The sequence below is a fragment of the Lutjanus erythropterus genome, chromosome 12 (assembly GCF_056507025.1).
Source record: "Lutjanus erythropterus isolate fLutEry1 chromosome 12, fLutEry1.hap2, whole genome shotgun sequence".
Classification (NCBI taxonomy): Eukaryota; Metazoa; Chordata; class Actinopteri; order Lutjaniformes; family Lutjanidae; genus Lutjanus; species Lutjanus erythropterus.
The window spans coordinates 12,049,653-12,068,095 of NC_139328.1; the positions used below are offsets into that span (position 1 = coordinate 12,049,653).

General features: G+C 40.4%; 1 protein-coding gene across 7 annotated transcripts in view; it reads left to right on the plus strand.

Moving 5' to 3' along the window:
• kmt2cb (lysine (K)-specific methyltransferase 2Cb) overlaps positions 1–18,443 on the plus strand; it is an 87,526-nt gene that overhangs the window by 37,384 nt on the left and 31,699 nt on the right. For 6 of the 7 annotated variants that reach the window (XM_084732328.1, XM_084732330.1, XM_084732329.1 and 3 more), the window contains 14 exons: positions 361–1,088; positions 3,739–3,861; positions 5,580–5,696; positions 7,888–7,992; positions 9,050–9,154; positions 9,239–9,420; positions 10,484–10,648; positions 10,754–10,860; positions 11,004–11,075; positions 11,211–11,423; positions 13,929–14,048; positions 14,339–14,464; positions 14,567–14,697; positions 16,778–16,970. In XM_084732328.1, coding sequence (XP_084588454.1) covers positions 361–1,088; positions 3,739–3,861; positions 5,580–5,696; positions 7,888–7,992; positions 9,050–9,154; positions 9,239–9,420; positions 10,484–10,648; positions 10,754–10,860; positions 11,004–11,075; positions 11,211–11,423; positions 13,929–14,048; positions 14,339–14,464; positions 14,567–14,697; positions 16,778–16,970 — 2,487 coding nt within the window. The remainder of the gene's footprint in view (positions 1–360; positions 1,089–3,738; positions 3,862–5,579; positions 5,697–7,887; positions 7,993–9,049; positions 9,155–9,238; positions 9,421–10,483; positions 10,649–10,753; positions 10,861–11,003; positions 11,076–11,210; positions 11,424–13,928; positions 14,049–14,338; positions 14,465–14,566; positions 14,698–16,777; positions 16,971–18,443) is intronic. The other variant, XM_084732333.1, reaches the window with a different exon arrangement.

An 18,443-nucleotide genomic window follows, 5' to 3' on the forward strand; every position in this document is an offset into this window, starting at 1 on the left:
GTGGTAGGTGGCCAATAAGAAGGAAGTGGTCTTCTAGGAAGGGAGCCTTAAAGAGACTGGAGCTAAATGGCTTTCTTCAGACGGAGGATGAACTTAGGGACTGAATAAAGGGGCACTTAAAAATAAGTATGGAATATTTGAAACTGTAAGTCATGCAAGGCTGCTCTAGTGGAGTCCCAAAATATAGATGTAGAGCTGGAAAGGAGCATAACCAGTCCCCTTTAACATTGTTGATCACTTGAAACCCTTTAACACAACATTGTATTGGTTTCCAGTTCTATCTACTTTCATGTCAGTGATGTGCATGAGGTAAAGATATCCAAATATGTTCCTCTGACCACTATTTATTTCCTCCTACAGAAACAAAACCAGCAGCAAGAGCCCAGCTTTCATCTTTGGAGAGTCCTGCATCTTCAGCGACCCCGAGCCAGGAGTCTGACTCTTTTCCAGCCCAGCTCTCTCTGGAGTCACTACAGACACAGGATACCACGTTACAAATCAAACCAGCAAAGACAGAGGTCGGCCCTGATGAGGGCACGGCCAACCCCAGCACAAAGGATTTTAAGGCCATCATCTCAACCACCAAAGAACCAAGTACTGCATCAGTACCTTTCACAGACCAACCAATGGAGGTCTCACTACCCCAGCCTTCGAGTATGGATGTAGTTGGGGCTTCTTTCCTGGAAACCGCTCCAAAAGAACTCAACAAAGAGAGGAGTGAGGGTATTTTTCACAGGAACCTGGCAGAGACTGTTAAGCCCCCAGCCTCCAGTACATCAGTGGAGATGTATACTACACTGGAGAGCAAGCCTAGTCTGTCACTTTCCAGCCTGTCTTCAGAAGACAAACCACTGAAGACAACTGTGGAAAGGTTGGCAGAAATGGTTTCCTCTCCTTCCCACTCCTCCCCTCTGGGCCGAGGAACGTCTCCCCGAGAACCACCCCAGACTCACATCCTACCTTCACTAGGTGACCACAGCAGTGTAATACCCACCACCACACTTATACCACTTACCCCTAAGATTGGAATGGGAAAGCCAGCCATCACCAAGAGGAAGTTTTCTCCTGGGAGGCCACGGGTGAAGCAGGTAAGATCCTAGATATCATGATGCAAAAGATCCCTAGTTAGCTTCCTGTCATTGTCTGGCTCGTTGTGCCTTGTTCATTCTCCTAGCCCAAGTAATAAACTCCTGTGGTGTAGGCTAATAATTGGTGCTCATACCTTGCATACTCCTAAATGATGTGTCCTGTGGGCCCTTCTCTATGAAGGTGAATTAGGTTTTTTGGTTGAAGCAGCTTATGAACATCAGGATATGTTTTGTTATGTTTTAAATTTTTTGGTCTCAGTCGATTTAGGAATGGGAGTTGGTAAGCTTGTATTGATACCAATGGCATTATTAATTCTGGTTCCATCCGATACTTAATCAATTCACTTATTGATTCCTAATCAATTTTTTGTAACGCAACTGTTATCTCTACACCTGAACACAGTGTAGAAATGAAATAGAAAAAGCGCAACTATAATTATTGCAACATACATGCATTCATGTGTGCATGCATTCATACACACGCAACCACTTGATCTTAACTATATGGAATGGGATTATAAAGACACACTAATAGAAAGAGGCACTGTCTGCAAGTCTTATGACGCCTGCAGCAAGGCGTTATGATGGTCCATGAGTTATGAAAGGACGTGTGACTTAAGTGTAGGGGGAGAGGCATCTGTCCACACGTGCCTAAAATGAACAATAAATGAGTTCTGAAGGGACCGTGGCTAAAGTATAGGCTAAGGAACTCTGCTGAGTCCAGTGGTCCCTCCCACAGTTCAGATGTTATGAAAGGGGTGTAGCTAAAATATATGCAGCAGGGCTAACTTGTACAATTTAAATAGTAACTCCACTGAGACCAATGATGCCTCCTACAAGGGTCTTTGAAACAATTCATGAATAATGAAAGTGGTGTGGCTAATGTATGGGGGTGGGGCATAAGTCACTAATCATATAGGAACTCTGCTGTGCAGTGATGACTCCCAGACTCCTAGTTATGACATCAGACCTGACTTAAGTGTACAAGGGAGGTTATATGCCACTGCCATGGCCCTTTTTGCCAGTCGGCATGAATGGTTAATCAGCTGTCGATTGGCTCATGACCAACTTTTTTGCAAAATCTTGAGCAAGTCTAAACCAATTTGGCAAATTGGCCAAATTGGCATGAACATAAACACGCACACACACACTTTACCTCCATGTCAGATTTCAGACTCCTGGGGCGAAAACGGTGACCACCAAAGGGTGTGACCTATAGAGCTGCTGGCTGCAGCTAAAACTAGCTCTCCACCTTAAATTCTTCTTGTTGCAAGTTTCCAGCAGTGTAGATGCATGGGTTTGATGTCATTGTTTTTCAATGTGCAACTGTCAAAAAACATACTGGCACCAATAAAAGAAACTGATATGCTCTGCGACATAAAATTCCAGTTGATCAGACAATGTGGAACTGGTTCTCAACTGGAAGCAGTTCTCAGTTTCCATCCCAAATTGAGTTATACCTTTCAGTACAAGCACAACAGGAGGACAGCATGGGGAATTATGCTTTCTCTCAACTGCCCTCTATACATGTTTGTGAAGCACATGACCAGTTCATCACAGTGTTCATGCAGAACTCAGTTGATGTATCATTTATTTCCAGTTGAGATAATTTCTTTTATGGCTAAAACGCCTTTCACTGGGAGTCCTCAAAATATTCACCCTCAGTGTCATTTTCATCACTCACTCTCTTCATCTCATGTCCACATTACAAGCTTGCGCCGCCTTATTGTCCCATTGACGATGAGCATTCATCAAATTACAAATTACAGTGACCATTACCATTATCATGTCCTGTTTATCTCCACTTTACACCATTGACTGTATTTGGTCACTAGTGACTGAAAAAACTTTTAATATCCTAATATTAGCGTCCCAGTGTCGTTAACAGATGAATTATAATAGAGATACTGAATGTAGACTCTTTCAGACAAATAATAATGGGAATTGAATTTCACCCATGGCTATAATATATTATGAATGATGCTGGTGAGGGTAGACTCATTTAGTTTGCAAAATGTGTGTTTTTTTTCCCTAGATATATCCCATCTCTTAAATAAACATTATATGGCTCAAACTAATTTGTTACACACGGCCTGGGGAAATCTGTTCCAGAAATTTAAAATGTTGCTCCGCTTTAGTCCAGCATGCTTTTGTCTGATGTGCTCATGTGCTCATGTGCTGCCGTGCTGACGCAATTCTCCTTGTTTTGTCAACATGCCAAACATACACGGTTGTCATGGCGAGAGGTTGCAGGGCCTCTTGCCTGCTGTATGGTGCCATGATGCCCTGGCAAATTATGCTGTGTGAAATGCAACTAACACAACTGTGCTCTCCAGTCTATTAGAAACATGCCTCTTAAACTCATATGCATGAAAAACATTGAGGACTGGCTTTGATATAATATAATATAACCTAATAACTTACCCTGTTCATACTTTGGCACGTCAGATTCTTTCCAATACTGTAGCCATGCTTAGATGGATGTCTACTGAGTAGTTCCCAAATAGCTACATTAGAAGCTCACTACATCTCTCTAACATCTTTCTTTGTATGTTTTGTTTCTTCGCTGGCTTTGTTTTTAAGTTGCTGCATTTTGTCGCCCTCCTCCCTCCCTCTCTCTCACTCTCTCACCCGCCTTCCCTTACCTTAGGGTGCATGGAGCCCCCATAGCAGTGTGAGCTCCCCCTTGTCCTGGTCGCCAGACCAGCCAGAGGGGTGGGACGTCCCAAAGACCAGGCAGTCCTCTGGCAGCCCCGGCTGGAGCATCAGAGTGGTAAATACTGTGGCTCACCAGAGACAGCAGGGCAGCAGCTGCCCTCTGTCAGCCCTCTGTTTACCCGAGTGACGTGCACTCCCCGAGTGTTCCTGAATGTCACTGTGATGTATATCATAGCCTACACTAACAGTTACCAGCACCTTAAGAGGAGATTCATTGACCAGTGGCTGAGCTAATGACTTTATGATGTGGAACTGAAAGATATAGCTATACTGTCAGTGGGTTTTGCTGGCTTTGTGGTAGAATTGAGAGATCAAGGGTATGGTGTAATAAAACATTTCACCATCTACGCAGATATTTCAGTAATATTTTTGGATAATGAATCAATGCGTCACATTTCCTCTTTGTCAGCTGTGCTCTGCTGTGCTCTCTTATTTTCTGTCTTATTCGAGCCCATTCAAATATTTTTTTTCTTCTTTGATTTTGACTTAGCGAAAAGTCTGTGGCAGTTGGTTGCCATGGCAACACCCATTACTCTTAGCGAAGCTGGGTGAAGGTTAATTTGTGCGCTGTGGCAGGGGTCCTGTCCAGGTTAAACACCATCGTACAGTGTGTCTGTCAGGAGGCACAGTGGATGGGGAGGGGCTTTGGTTTGGGATCAGTGTCAGCTGTGGGGTAAATGGAAAGGGATTTTGGGGCAGGTGCTGGAAGCTTCATTTACACTTAAGTTTGACAGTCATGATTAGACAGAGGCCTCCTGCTGGAAATGTGCCAAGAGCACAGTTAAACTCGCATTGCTTGAACAACAGCTCAGAGGCCTTTTCTTATCCGTCTCACTCGCTGACTGTCTGGCAGAAATTGTAGTATTATTTCTCAAATAATATGTCATGTCTAAGAATTATTGGAATGTCGAGAATCACGTTAATCTTTTTTTCTCTTCTCGTTGAGTATTTGCATGGTGTTCAAATGTTACAGAAGTCAGATGTCTGATTTTTGCCTTTTTTTTTTAATTAAGACATCTTTTCAAAGAATAGCTATGACAAAGGGCCACTATAATGTGGGAAAAAAGAGAAGAGGAAATGAAATGTTAAGAATAAAATTAAACTTTCAGTATTGTGCCAGGTATAAATCACAGAAGGAAATTTTTTTTAAATTTATTTTTATTTTGTATTTTGAAAATAAAGTTGAAATATGGTGAATAAAGTGAAAAAGGTGTTTCAACTGTATTCTCAACAACTTGACTTTATTCCAGAAAAGCAAAATAAAGATATGTTTCTCTTATGCCTGGCATTAATACTGAAAGTTTAATTCTTTCTCGACATTTAGGCTTTACTCCCTTTTCCTTTCGCCCAACCCTCATAGTCTTCAGTACGTAACAATGTAAACATAAATACTTGAATGTATTAAGTAAATCATTTAATGCAAGTAGCCTGCAACCATACAAACAACCCTGCACAATGATATTTCCTTTCTAGAACTGGACCAACGCTGTTTCTGTTGTGCAGTCTGTAAAGTCAAGAATGTATACAGACCTAAAAGATGAAGAGTGGGAGGGTTGAAAGGTTTCCCACGGCAATCTTTAGATCTTTGTCCACTCTGAGCAAACTATGACTTTGATAATTCAGAGTGTGCAAGAGAGAAACAAACTTTTGCAAACAAGTCTGCCAACTTGAGTTTGTCAGATGGGGCGTGGCTCTGTTTTCCCCTGGCATTTGTTTATATCCACAGTTAGGTTCTGGACTGCACATTTTCTGATTGTTGTCTTGTCTCCACAGGGTCGAGGCTCAGGCTTCCCTGGGAGGAGGAGGCCCAGAGGAGCTGGTCTGTCAGGTAGAGCTGGACGCGGCAGGGCCAGAGGCAAGAATGGAGCAAGTCCCATCATCAACCCCGGGGTATGTGCTGTCAGCTGGATGACATCTTGACATCCTTGACAAATATTACGCTATATGCAAAACAGTGTTTGTTTTCCCTCCAGCTGAAGACATGGCTGATGTTTTGATGTTAATGACAGAATAAACAGTCTGCTAGTGAAGAATGTGTATTTTGTAACGGTCAATTTTCAATACCTCAGTGACTCAGCTGTGTGTTTGGGTGTGCGATATGACAATATGAGATCTTAAAGGATTAGAATGTGTCCATGATCTGCCATTACAGAGAATCCCTTGCAGTTCTATCCTCATACACGGGTCGCGTCCAAAGCATTTTTCTCAGCCAGATCACGCTATTAGTTAATCTGTTTCATGCCTTCCGTAGAGGCACGCAAATAAACCAATCATAGGGAACCACTGGGCCTTGGATTTCTTCCACTCTCCCTTTATTTCACAAGCAGGAAGCCATGGATGAAAATGAAAACACTGAAAAGAGAGAGTCCCAAAAATGGGCCCCAGGGCTGAATTATTAAAAACTGTAGTCTTTATACAACATTATTGGTACTTTTTAATGTTTGGTGCAATTTTTATCACATGGCAGCAACGCAGCCTGTCCACTTCTCTGTCTGTGTCAGGGCAGCTCTTCTGCTCTCATACACATGGAGCGAGGTCAGTGCACGGCAGAGCGGAGAAGCCGCAGGTAGAGAGGCAGTGAAATTTAACGGGTGAAGTTACTTGAAGTTAACTCAATTACGCTCGGTATTTTAAGCAAGTGCAATAAAACCCTTGCAAGTAAAAAGCCACTGCGTTCTCAGTATTCCTGTTCAACAAGCACTAACATGTAAACATTTAGAGAGCAATATGTTAATCTGCTCTGTCCACTGTCTGTCATCCACTACTATTGTTTTACACAAGCACATTGCTCTGGCTCAGCTAAATAGCAAATTGAAACAAGCAAATATATAAGGTGTGTGTATTTTGTCAAACTGTTAAGCTAGGCTTTGTTTAATTGTTGAAAACTTATTGCTGGATGAGACGAAGAGCCCCACCTCTCTGCCAGGCAGAGACCTGCAGGCAACGGATTGCATGAGCATCAGAGGGAGGAGGACAGAGGACAGATGAATGATAATGACTGATGTCTGTGTTCTTCATTCTTTATTAACTTAATTCAGTGTTTTGATATCATGAATATGATTTCTTTTAAATGCAGGAAAGTGGTGTGCCTTTTATAAATTAATAAATTAGTTTTGATTCCAGTAAGTTATTGAGTTTATATAGTGACTTTCCTGTTGTAAACAGCAATTTACAGTTGTTGCTCTAGTTATAGTTAATTATGAAAATATTCAATTCGCACAGATTGCACACACAGATTAAACTGTTCACAGAGGTTCTTTGGTCTAAATGGTCTGTTATTCTATTCCTTTGAGAGCTTTATTTTTTAAATTAGTTAGGCTGGTTACTGTTCAGTAACTTGCAAAATGCCCTTAAAACCAACACGAAAAAGAATCTTAATGGAATTATGATCCTGCCAAAAAAAAAAAAAAAAGTGATATGATCTTTTTGCCGTATCGCACACCCCTGGCTATATTAAATAATAGAAAGTAACAGCTGATAATAACCATTGCTCTGTAATATGTGTATCCTAACTAATCATATTAAAGCCTCTGGAAATTTTGGTTGAAATAGTAAAAATGTGTATAATACCAAAGTTGAATGTCTCATTGTATCAACTGCAAGCATCCACAAAAAAACGAGTGAGAATAAATGTATGTAGTTCCAAAAAACCTTGGACACCTGGAGCTGTGTCAGATCTCATTTTGATTGACATCTCCCTCGGGAGTCCAGATTCAGATGTTCGGATGTACTGCTTTGGACGCAGGCAGTAGCAAAATGTATTTTAACCACCTAAAAAAAATCAGTGTTCACTATATTTAGAATATTTTCACCATTTCACTTTGCCGTCAGACAGCTTTTTCGGACAGAGAACAGAAGCCACCATCTATGCTCTCTGTAAATCCACCAGACATCTTTGACAAAAACAGTATTTTTTAATTTATGAAAAAAATTACATATTAAGAAAAGTAACTGTGTATTTGGGTTTCCAGTGGCTTTAACTCTTATGTACAGAGGGTGGATCTTTGTAGAAAAGAATGTTGAGACTGATACTATATGTTATTTTTGTTTATTTTGTGTATTTTTTCCCTCTAATCTCCAGATCACCACAATAGAAACACCGTACCAAGTCAAGGAGGAGGAGGAGAATGCCATGCACAACACAGTGGTCATATTTTCCAGCAATGACAGTTTCACGCTAAAACAGGTGTTTGTTTATTTAATACTTGAGTGTTGCTGATGTATTTTATTCTGACTCCTCATCCGTGAAAATCTCAATTCACTTAAATTGCCTGAAATTAAATCTGTGCTTAAAGACGTCTCCCACTGGAGATCATTAATTCTTGTGGAGATACAGCTAACCACCTGCAGGAAATGCAGTCGGTTATGTAACACAGGATCATATTTAAATTTTATGTTTCTTGCTTTCTGCCTTCAAAATCATGTTCCTGCATTGAATTTAGTACTGTAAACAAATGCAGTACTGATGGCTGTCAAATATCTCATCATATCAGGTCTGCAGAGACAGCAGTAACTATGAAGTTAGCATTGTGGGATAGTAATTTAGAGTTTGAAATCCTGTATTGTTAAAGAATAACTATTCATTTAAAGTAACTAAGCAATTAAACAATACAGCTGAGGTGCTGCTTATCAAGGCACCAACCCCTGAATGGCCCAAATGAAACTGGTCAGTGCTCAAAAGGCTGTTCTGTAGATCTCTCAGCTGTGAATGCAAGTGTGAGGCAGGGGGTAAAAAGGGCCCACTCAATCATCCTGGTTAAAAAAGGTCCTAAAAGGCCAATGTTTCCAATGTATTCCTTCTAGTTTGCAATTCAGTGTGCTTTCATGTGCAGTTATATTTGAGGGTAGAGGACAACAACACTGTTCTTATTGACCGAGCAGGTTTAGGGTAAAGAAAGCATTTTCTTCAATATCCAGGATAGCATGTAACAACATGTATAATGGCTGCTACTTACAGCGCCAGTGGCATTGAATGAATTTACAGAACATATTGATACCCATGTGACTGGGTGGTGACGGTTAAAAGTTCAGCAATTGTGAGATTTTTTTCCTTCCTGACTCACTGAAACTGACAACAGCTGACTGGTTTCTTTGTTTTGTCTTTCAACATTAAAAATGAAGTTGCTTTAACTGAGAAAATAGGACTGGAGGTTGTTCTAACTTGGAATTTGGCTTTGGAATTTCATTGTCTGACCTGAACTGCTTTAGTGAAAGGGAGTAACTCATGATGTCTTACTTTTTAGGACATGTGTGTGGTGTGTGGGAGTTTTGGCCTTGGTGCAGAGGGCCGTCTGTTGGCCTGTGCTCAGTGTGGCCAGTGCTACCATCCATTCTGTGTTGGCATAAAGGTACGTTTACTATTGTGTTTGTACAGAAATACCATCCTGTCATACACAGACCTACATATTAATGTCTTATTGTTACTTAAACAGATCACAAAGGTTGTGCTGAGCAAAGGCTGGCGTTGTCTGGAGTGTACAGTGTGCGAGGCTTGTGGCCAGGCCACAGATCCTGGACGCTTGTTGCTGTGTGATGATTGTGACATCAGCTATCACACCTACTGTCTGGACCCTCCACTGCAGAACGTACCCAAGGACAGCTGGAAGTGCAAATGGTGTGTAACTTAATGATCATCTCACTCTGACGGCCCTGATGCTGATGACTTGAGCTTCACATAGCCAGTGACATCTCGAAAATGATGATATGCAGTTTTTATTTGTAATATGAAGCTAGGACAGAAAATATGTTAATTTCTGCAAGTCCATAAAGTCTAAAATCCAATAATCTGATTTTTAGGCCTTTAAATGTTTTAAATATGACATTAAAATTACTTTATGGTGTTAATATTATTGTTAACAAGTTAGATTTAATGTCAGTCTTGCTTTTAAATGTGTTTTTAGGAAACACTTGTAGGATATTGATCATGTTGTAGCAACTATAAAACAAAACCACACTGAATCAGTAACCACTAATGCATGCAGCATGTACTTTTTTGCCAGTATGGGCATGAAATTGGTGTTAGGTCGCATTTTAATGGTCTAAATAAATACTAAAAATAAATATTAATATTCCATGGTATTTTTAGCTAATGTGTCACAGTTCTAGCTCATCTGCAGGCATTTGTTTGCAAAAAATATTCAGGTGAAAATTAAAAAAAAACCTTCAGTTTCGGTGTATTCAAACTTCCATCACTCAATACCAGTAGTGCTGACTGACTGTTGTTGAAGAGAGACCAAAATCATGCATGTACACCTTAATGGTTCAAGACCAACTTTCACTTTACTTTAGGTCTGCCGGTATAGGTAGTGTATAGTATCTGCTGGTATAGGCCTTTTAGAGTATATAAACCATGAAACAGATTTATATACAGAATCCTCTGTGGTTTGCTGTTATTATAAGCAAGTCGAGCAAGTCACCAAAATGAAATTGAACATCAGGCCCCAAAATCTGCCTTTTTTCAAACATGCAAAGGCGTACAAAGTGAATGTCTTGAACGTTTTTTGATGAAGAGGTGAAAAAACAAATTTAAGTTGAAGAAATAAACAGGAAACAATTTCATATTTTCAGGATGTGGGTAGTGAAGCTAGCAGACAGGATCTTTCCAGCTCAGTTAATCTGTGTTATCCTCTTTGAAGTAACCTGGGTAGAATGACCTCCGTCTTCCATGTGTCCTGCAGGTGTGTGTCCTGTACCCAGTGTGGTGCCACCACCCCAGGCCTAAGGTGTGACTGGCAGAATAATTACACCCAGTGTGCCCCCTGTGCTAGCCTTGCGACATGCCCCATCTGCCTGGTTGACTACAGTGAAGGCACCACAATTCTGCAGTGCCGCCAGTGTGACAGGTGTGCAGTGTTCCCACTAAATCTGCCAGCTCAGGGAAACTGGTCTCCACTATTTCTTTTTTATACATAATTGGCCCTTACCTAAACCTTGTCTTCTCTCCATAGGTGGTTCCATGCATCTTGTCAGGGTCTCCATTCAGAGGAAGATGTAGAAAAAGCTGCAGACAGCAGCTTTGACTGCACAATGTGCCGAGCTTTCAAGACCACTAAAGGTTTGAGCTCAGTGATTCCTCTAAATGTGTTTCTTTCCTTTTTGTGTGCTTCTGTAAAGACTGTATAGACTTAACTGTGACATTTGATCCTCCTGTTTCTGCGGTTGTGTCTAATGGCTTTTGTGCGTCCTGTGCTGCTGCAGTTGTGACCAAGGCCAGAGACGCCATTGAGCCTGTAGTTATGACGCAGATTGTCACAAAGGCTAAAGAAATGGGTAAGCTCACAGCTTCAGAATTGATAGATTGTAAAAAATGAAAAATGAAAAGAGGAAAAATGTTCCTTCTACAAGATGATTTGACTTTAGCTTATACAGTATATAATGCTCATGATTGTTTTTTGGCCTTGATAGATCTGTCAAGAACATACACCCAGGATGGAGTTTGCCTGACGGAGTCTGGGCTTTGCCAGCTCCAGAGCTTGTCTGCTACAGCACAACGGCGCAGGAAACCCAAACCCAAGCTCAAGCTGAAGATCATTAACCAGAACAGCGTGGCAGTGCTTCAGGCTCCTGTAGACCCCCTCTCAGAGCACTCTCGTGACGAAGACTTGGAGGACAACAGAGGTACTTGTCTTCTTGCACAAGCTTCTTCTTTCATCTCAGACTGTTTATTTGAGGCCTTTAGCACTGTAATGACTTGGACTATCAATGTTGGCCTTTCTGTGTCTGTTAGTGTGTATTTTCCTTCCCCTTGTTTGACCTGTTTTCGACATTATTCAGCTGCACAGTTCACGTTTTAAATTACCTAAGTCAAATCAATTCTGATGTGTTTAATGAAGAGGCTTAAATTTTAGAGCAAGTCTGAAAATTTTCTTGTCACAGCAGCTCCAATTACAACAGTGTAGAATAGTTGAAAATTAAGAATAACAAAACAACATAAATTTTATATAATATAACCATCACAAAAACTATGACAAGAAACCAAAATACATGCATTTAATATCAAAATCATATACATTATTCAAGGCAATTCAGTGTGCATTTGATAGTTTTAGGATTGATCGGTATACGATATAGTTGTTCAGTCTAACCTTGTTAAATCATGGAAACTCTGTTTTGATGGTAACAATCTGTATTCATTGTTCAGGACATGCCTCAATATGTTGTTATGGTAGGGTGGTTAGTTAGCTCTGCATTAACAGAATATAGGTAGACTGAATGTGCATTGTCCTGTTTTTTGTTTCATATCTGTTGAGATTTAAGTGTAAGTCTGAAAGTGTTATTAAAGGAAGGTTTGGATGTGGACAACCTCCCTTATCTACAACATGGACAAAATTCTGAAAAGTAAAATGTGAATTTGCTCATTACAGTACACTTGCTGACATTTTATTAGTGTGGATATCATTAGTTGTAACTGCTGAGTGCAACTTAATTTTCTTAAATTAAGACATTTTGAACTTATCAGTACAATCCACTTTTTTGAACTTTCATTTTATTGGTGTTTTCAGGTTAAAACAAAAGGGGGAAAAATGAGAAAAACAAGGGTTGTATGAACCACACATTAGTACAAAATGGGACTTTTCAATTACATAGACAGTAGCGGACATCCCATAGAGTATGGAATCAGTTCTTTTGAGTATTTTATGTATTGTTCAGATTTTATTTTTAAACCTTGATTGCACTGGGCACTTTGCGTCTGTGCCATCTGTCCTCTACACAGCTTCATGACCCATCAGTAGCATTTCAGAAGTGGACTGTTTTGTCTCCCTGATAATTTTGCCTCACTCAGATTTTGTTGATTTGATAATTTTTCCTTGATTTTTGTGCTTCTACCATGGTTGAGGAGGCTACATCATTTGTTTCTTTTTAATCTGTTTATATGACCATGAGTCTATGCCATTTCTTTGTCCAACTTCCTGCCTACTCAATCAACTCTGTCTAGCTTGATGTAGTTTCCGTTCAACATAAACTGAGTATATTCTCAAGAGCAGAGTCAAGAGCCACTTTGGGGATGCGCTGCAGTGCGTCTGGCAGAATCACAAGCATTGTCTAGAAAAGCTATGATGAGCTCAGGTGGCCGTGTGGCAGCTGTAATGTGCCACATCATTGTGCCTGGTGGAATTAAGCTGTTAAAATGTCACTTTGTTCATACAGTTTATTTTGTTGACAAATTCAGTCTATTCATCCTTTGATGGTGGGTTGGCCCACAGCAATGTCTGTGTGATGACTTTCTTGCTTGCAAGCATAAGTATAATATGACAAAATCAACTTCTATTGTAAAAATGTTATGTAATTCTTTGGCAAACTCTAGTCAAAATCACTGGATCATAGAGCAGCTCCAAATGAAAATGGTCTGCCATTGATTTACCGCGCTGCTTCCAACATTCATCCTGACCCTGAGAAACCTGCTGTATAAATTTCAGTTTTGGACTAACAAAATATTGTATTATGTTCCTCCAGCAGAATTCTCACCAGGATCTTGAGTTGGTAGTCTTAACCTGATTTTCCCAGATATCATTCCAGCCATTGTCAGATATCTCTAGGCCAGACACGCTCTCCCACTTCTGTTTGACCTGGATAGTAGAATATTTTTTGGAGTTTTGTAATCTATTATATATTAGTGATATAAGATAAGTAATATATTCACTGATGAATGGAGATTACTAAACAAGTTTGGTTCAGTATCCACCATTTGTTTGATTTATTTACTAAAATAGTCTCTGACCTGGAGCACAAGCCAATGTTTTGATTTTGTTTTTGTTTTTTGTTTTAAGACATGGGCCTTGCTTCATATAATCAGTACCGATCAACCAGAAAAGAGTCACAATCAGCCCTGGTCCAGATGATCTGATAGGAATTCCCCATATTAGTAATAATAAAATAGTTGCCCCCTCATTTACTCATATAGCTTCTAAATTCTTTCTTGTAAGTGTGTGAAAAAGAGAAAATCTCTCTGGAAATGAAGGTCCTTGGTAATGGAACTGGTGAACTTAATTTCAATCAGGCTAATGTCCTGCCGCTGAGTGGAGTTCAGATAGAATTGACCCTGGCACTGTGTTGAGGGGGCTGGCCGAGGTTTTCTCTGCCGCAGGGCTGTCACTCATCATCAGTGCTCTCTCCCTCTTGCAGAGGCGGAGCTCCTAGATTGTGAGGCGAAGTCTGACTCGAGCCTGGAGCGAGAGCCAGCAGAAGACGACTCCAAGGGGGCCGACGGCGGCAAGAAGAGGAAGAGGAAACCGTACCGGCCGGGTAGGGCACCTGATTGAAGGAGACAGCTCCTCTGAAGCGTAAAATGGTGCAGTACATGCCCGACGCTGTGGCTGTAGCAAAGCACTGCCATCTCAGGGCCTCTAATATACAAAGGGCTCTATCTAGTGTTTCTGAGCTTTCATTTTGAACGCACTGGACAACTAATAGAACCATACAGTCAAACTCAATACATCACAAATCATATCACCTCCATGATTCTAATGAAAATTTATTTTTGTAAGTATATGTATTGATTTATAGCTAATAAATGAAAAACTACTCCTTTCAAGGCATTGGTGGGTTCATGGTCCGCCAGAGGAACCGTCCTGGTCAAGGTCCAGGCAAGGCCAAACGATCCCTCTGCAGAAAGGATTCCTCTGGATCTGTGTCAGAGATTCCCGTTGGAAAAGATGAGGGTTTGTACACCTGTAATATACAGTCACACATCTGTATGACAATAGATTGTCCTCAGCTCTGTTAATGCTTTTATGTGATGCACTTTTTCATCTCTGCTGTAGGATGGACAGAGGCTCTGCCTGATACCCCTGTGGACGAGACGCCTCCTGGACCAGAGGTGCCAGAAAAAATAAAGAAACGCTACAGAAAGAAGAAAACAAAACTGGAGGAAGCTTTTCCCACCTACCTGCAGGTCTGTCACCTTTGATAGCATGCTCCTGTTGTGTGACATGAACTGATCTTGTGTATAAATAGAATGAGCATAATATGAAAGTGTATAATCACTGTATAACCAGTGATAACTTTGACAAGAATTTTCAATGTAGTCTTAGTCACTTACTGAAAATTGTTGTTGGTTTAAAGTCACATTTTAGTCTTCCATTTTTGGTTGAATTTAGCCCACTTTTCTCATACGGTTTTGTGATTTCTCCTGGATGTAAATATGCCAATGTGAAGTAATCAAACCTTGAACTTTGTTTAGACATCTAAGCTTGGAATGTGTTATGGACGCATTGTTTAATGACATCATCTGAAAATTAATGCTTGAATTCTTTAATGGGCCGTCATTACTGGTACAGACACTGATCGTGGTTATTACTTGATAAAACAGACTTTTTATATATTACTGGGGTCTTCTGCTAAAGTCAGTGTCATGTTTCACACAGGGGTTACAGTGTAATATATTGTGATACTGGAACCAAGGTGATATATTGCTGTATTTTTTTAATCCAATTTTAGTACAACTATTGTTGTATAAGGAACAAAGCACTACGTGCATAAAATCAGAGTTTTAAAGTAAGTTTACTTCTTTATGCAGTAAGACACAATGCACTCCATTCTCATTGAGAGCATCATCATCTTTCTGTCAGTTTAAGTAAAAGAAAAATGTGTCCACAGGTTGTGTCCCCTCTTTCTTTCCACCTGACAGGCTGATGGTCAAGATGAGGCACTCATCATTTGAGAGGCCAGCTGGCAGCAGCCACTAATGGTTTCTATAGTATTTTTAAGCTGGCTAGATTTATTAGTGCTTTGAGATGCCTAATCACAGTTATCTAAGTTAAGTTGTCTGTCCAAACAGAGCCAACTCTTTTGCTTCATCTTCACTCTTCAGGGCAGACTGTCAATTATTTGTCAGGGCAATTATTTTTTCGTTTATGTTGTCATTACAATTTTGACACGAAATAAAAGGATGCTAATGAATACTTACTAGAATTTGAGAATTATCATCAAAATGTCTATAACCTTATAGTCTAAACTGCATCATATGCATTCTGTTGTCAGTATATGTGTTCAAAAACTGAAATACTTTCTCAGTTTTGTACACGTATGTACAAATAACTAGCTTCAATAGTAATCAACTTAGATACCATATTTTAATCATTGCATATTTTAAAATGCACATTCGCTAAGAGAAGGAAATATTGCATTAGTTTAAACAGCTCATTTCATCATTCCATTGCAGATGTACTTTTGTTTTATTGTTATGCAAGTCTCCCATTCATATGCACAGATTGTCTGATTCTGTCATGCCATATCTTCATAAAATGTGTTTTATCCCACCCTTGGGAAGGTTGGGAATCCAAAGTACATTGCCTGGCAACCACTTACAGAACTTTGGTGCATGGTGCCCCTTATGTGAGCTTTTTTGAAAGAGGAACAGCCTGGAGGAACTCACTGCAGAGGATACTAGTCTCTGATCATGCTCTTTAAATGGCTCCTGTCTGAGTTGTGAATTGACATACAAAAGCTTAACTGGAGATGACTTCAAGGCCCCCTGTCTCCAGCCAGTATATCAGTGTCACCTTTGATTGGCCAAAACATAGATATGTGATGTGCATTAAGCCACCAGCAGCTGTCAGTGCTGCTCTTTATCCCACCGCAGTAGGGGGATGTTCAGTCTAACCTAAAGGTCCAGCACAGCGGAGCACATTTCATTAATTATTGAAATAGCAACACGTTGGGCTTTTAATGTCTCGGTGCAGCAGGGAGCTGCGGCTGCATGTCGTTGAGGATAGTAGATGACTTGTGGGTATAAGTGGTTGGGGGAGGTAGGTGCTGACGAAAGTGAGGCCAGCAGCAACATGACTGTTAGTTTCAGAGCTTCTCTGTTTCATTTCAGTCAGTTCTCATGGGCCGTCAACGTGTGGTGAATAGTATCTGTGTGACAGTGATGTGTTTCCCCTAGAATGATGTCAAGAAAGGTAAGCTGACAGTTCCTGAAGGAAAGTGTGAATGCAGAGAATTGACCCGGTGCTTTATGTTGTCATGTTCAGGAGGCGTTCTTTGGGAAAGACCTACTGGACAAAAGCAAGCAGAGTAGGCAGCAGGGGGTCGAGTCAGGCCTCCTGGAAGAAGGTCACAGCCAAGTGGAGAGGAAGCACCCCACCACCAGCTTTCTGGATCCTTCATCTGACCCTCTGCTCAGCGCCTCAACAACCTCCCTGCCCACCAGACCAGCAGCAGGACGTACGTATACTCTACAGCTCCCCAGGACAAGAAAAGTAATGATTCATTGATTCAAAGGGAGGAGTGAATATTACATATGTCCAAATAACTTAGAACACCTTAAATTCAAGTAATCAATGCAGGTATTGGAAAGGCCTGACACAACAGGGGTATCTTTTCTTTTTATTTTGGGGCATTACAATCTCTTTTATTCCATGCATTTCTCTCCATCGTTTTCGCACGTGGCATCACCCAATGAGAGTATTAACCCTTTTCATACAAGAGTGAATAAGTATGACAGAGTTCCACTAAACACATTTTCAAACTGCATTTCACCCATTCATACAAATATCAAAGGTTAACTCTGGCCATTAGGGTACTAAAGAGTTAGACAGACTTCAACCCATAAGTACCAAATAAAGTGTAGTTTGAATTTCTGTTCTCTCTGCAAGCTCACACTGTCTTGCCTGCCCACTCACTCTGACTTTTGCTCTCTTGACCTGTCTCCGAATCTTATATGAAACCATACATGGCCCTTGTGCTGACCTAAATAAAACAAAAAATGCTAAGTGGCTGAAAACAGAAAAGTAAAAGTGGTCACAGTTGAGGCTGGTTCTGTCTGCCAGCACTTTGAACTTATCCAAAGTTAGATGTAGAAGTGTGCCATAAATGAAAATTTGTTGCACTTTTGATAGTGGTTTTAACATGTTTATTATGTTGCAGCATGATCATTACCTGGTATTGGTATACTTAATGCAAAGCTTCAGCCACGCTCCTTATCACTGTTCAGCTGAGAGAGATTCAACATCATGCCTACCGCCTGCACTCTGTCAAGCAGATACTATAGTACCATATGTGGTGCTGTGTACTGTGCAGCACACCATCACAGCCAAATGGAGCACAGCCACTGCCATCAAAGTGTTTGTCAACACACCGCTCACTAACATCTATGCACAGTCAAAATCTATTACTGAAAGCAGTGCGTACTGTGCATTACCAGCAGAAAACCATTATAGCGAGACTGATAATTGCTTTCCCTGTTTATCCAGCAGTAGCTAATTCCAAGTTGCTAAAATACCTGAACTTGATAACTGAGAACAATAAATCTCCTCTCAAATCTTTTACCTCCACAGTTTTTGTATTGGCAAAGAATGCTAAATTTGGTTGAAAGGTTGGTCAGAGGACAGCAGAGCTTAAAACTTATTTTCAAAGACCAATGAACAAAACATTTATTTAGTTGTTTAATTTAGAAGCTCATTTGAAATCATCCTTGCAACACTTGAGCTTAAGTTTTTTTGATGGACAAACTTGAAACTTTTCTTCTTGAATATAAAGTAGTAGAACAGTTTGTTTTGTTACTTAACATTGTTGTGGGGATGCACAATAATATCGGCATGTCATTGGAAGCAAACGATAAAAGCTTTAAGATCAACTATCAGTATTCTCTGCCAGGCAAATAGACCGCTGATTGCGTACATATTAAACATATAATTG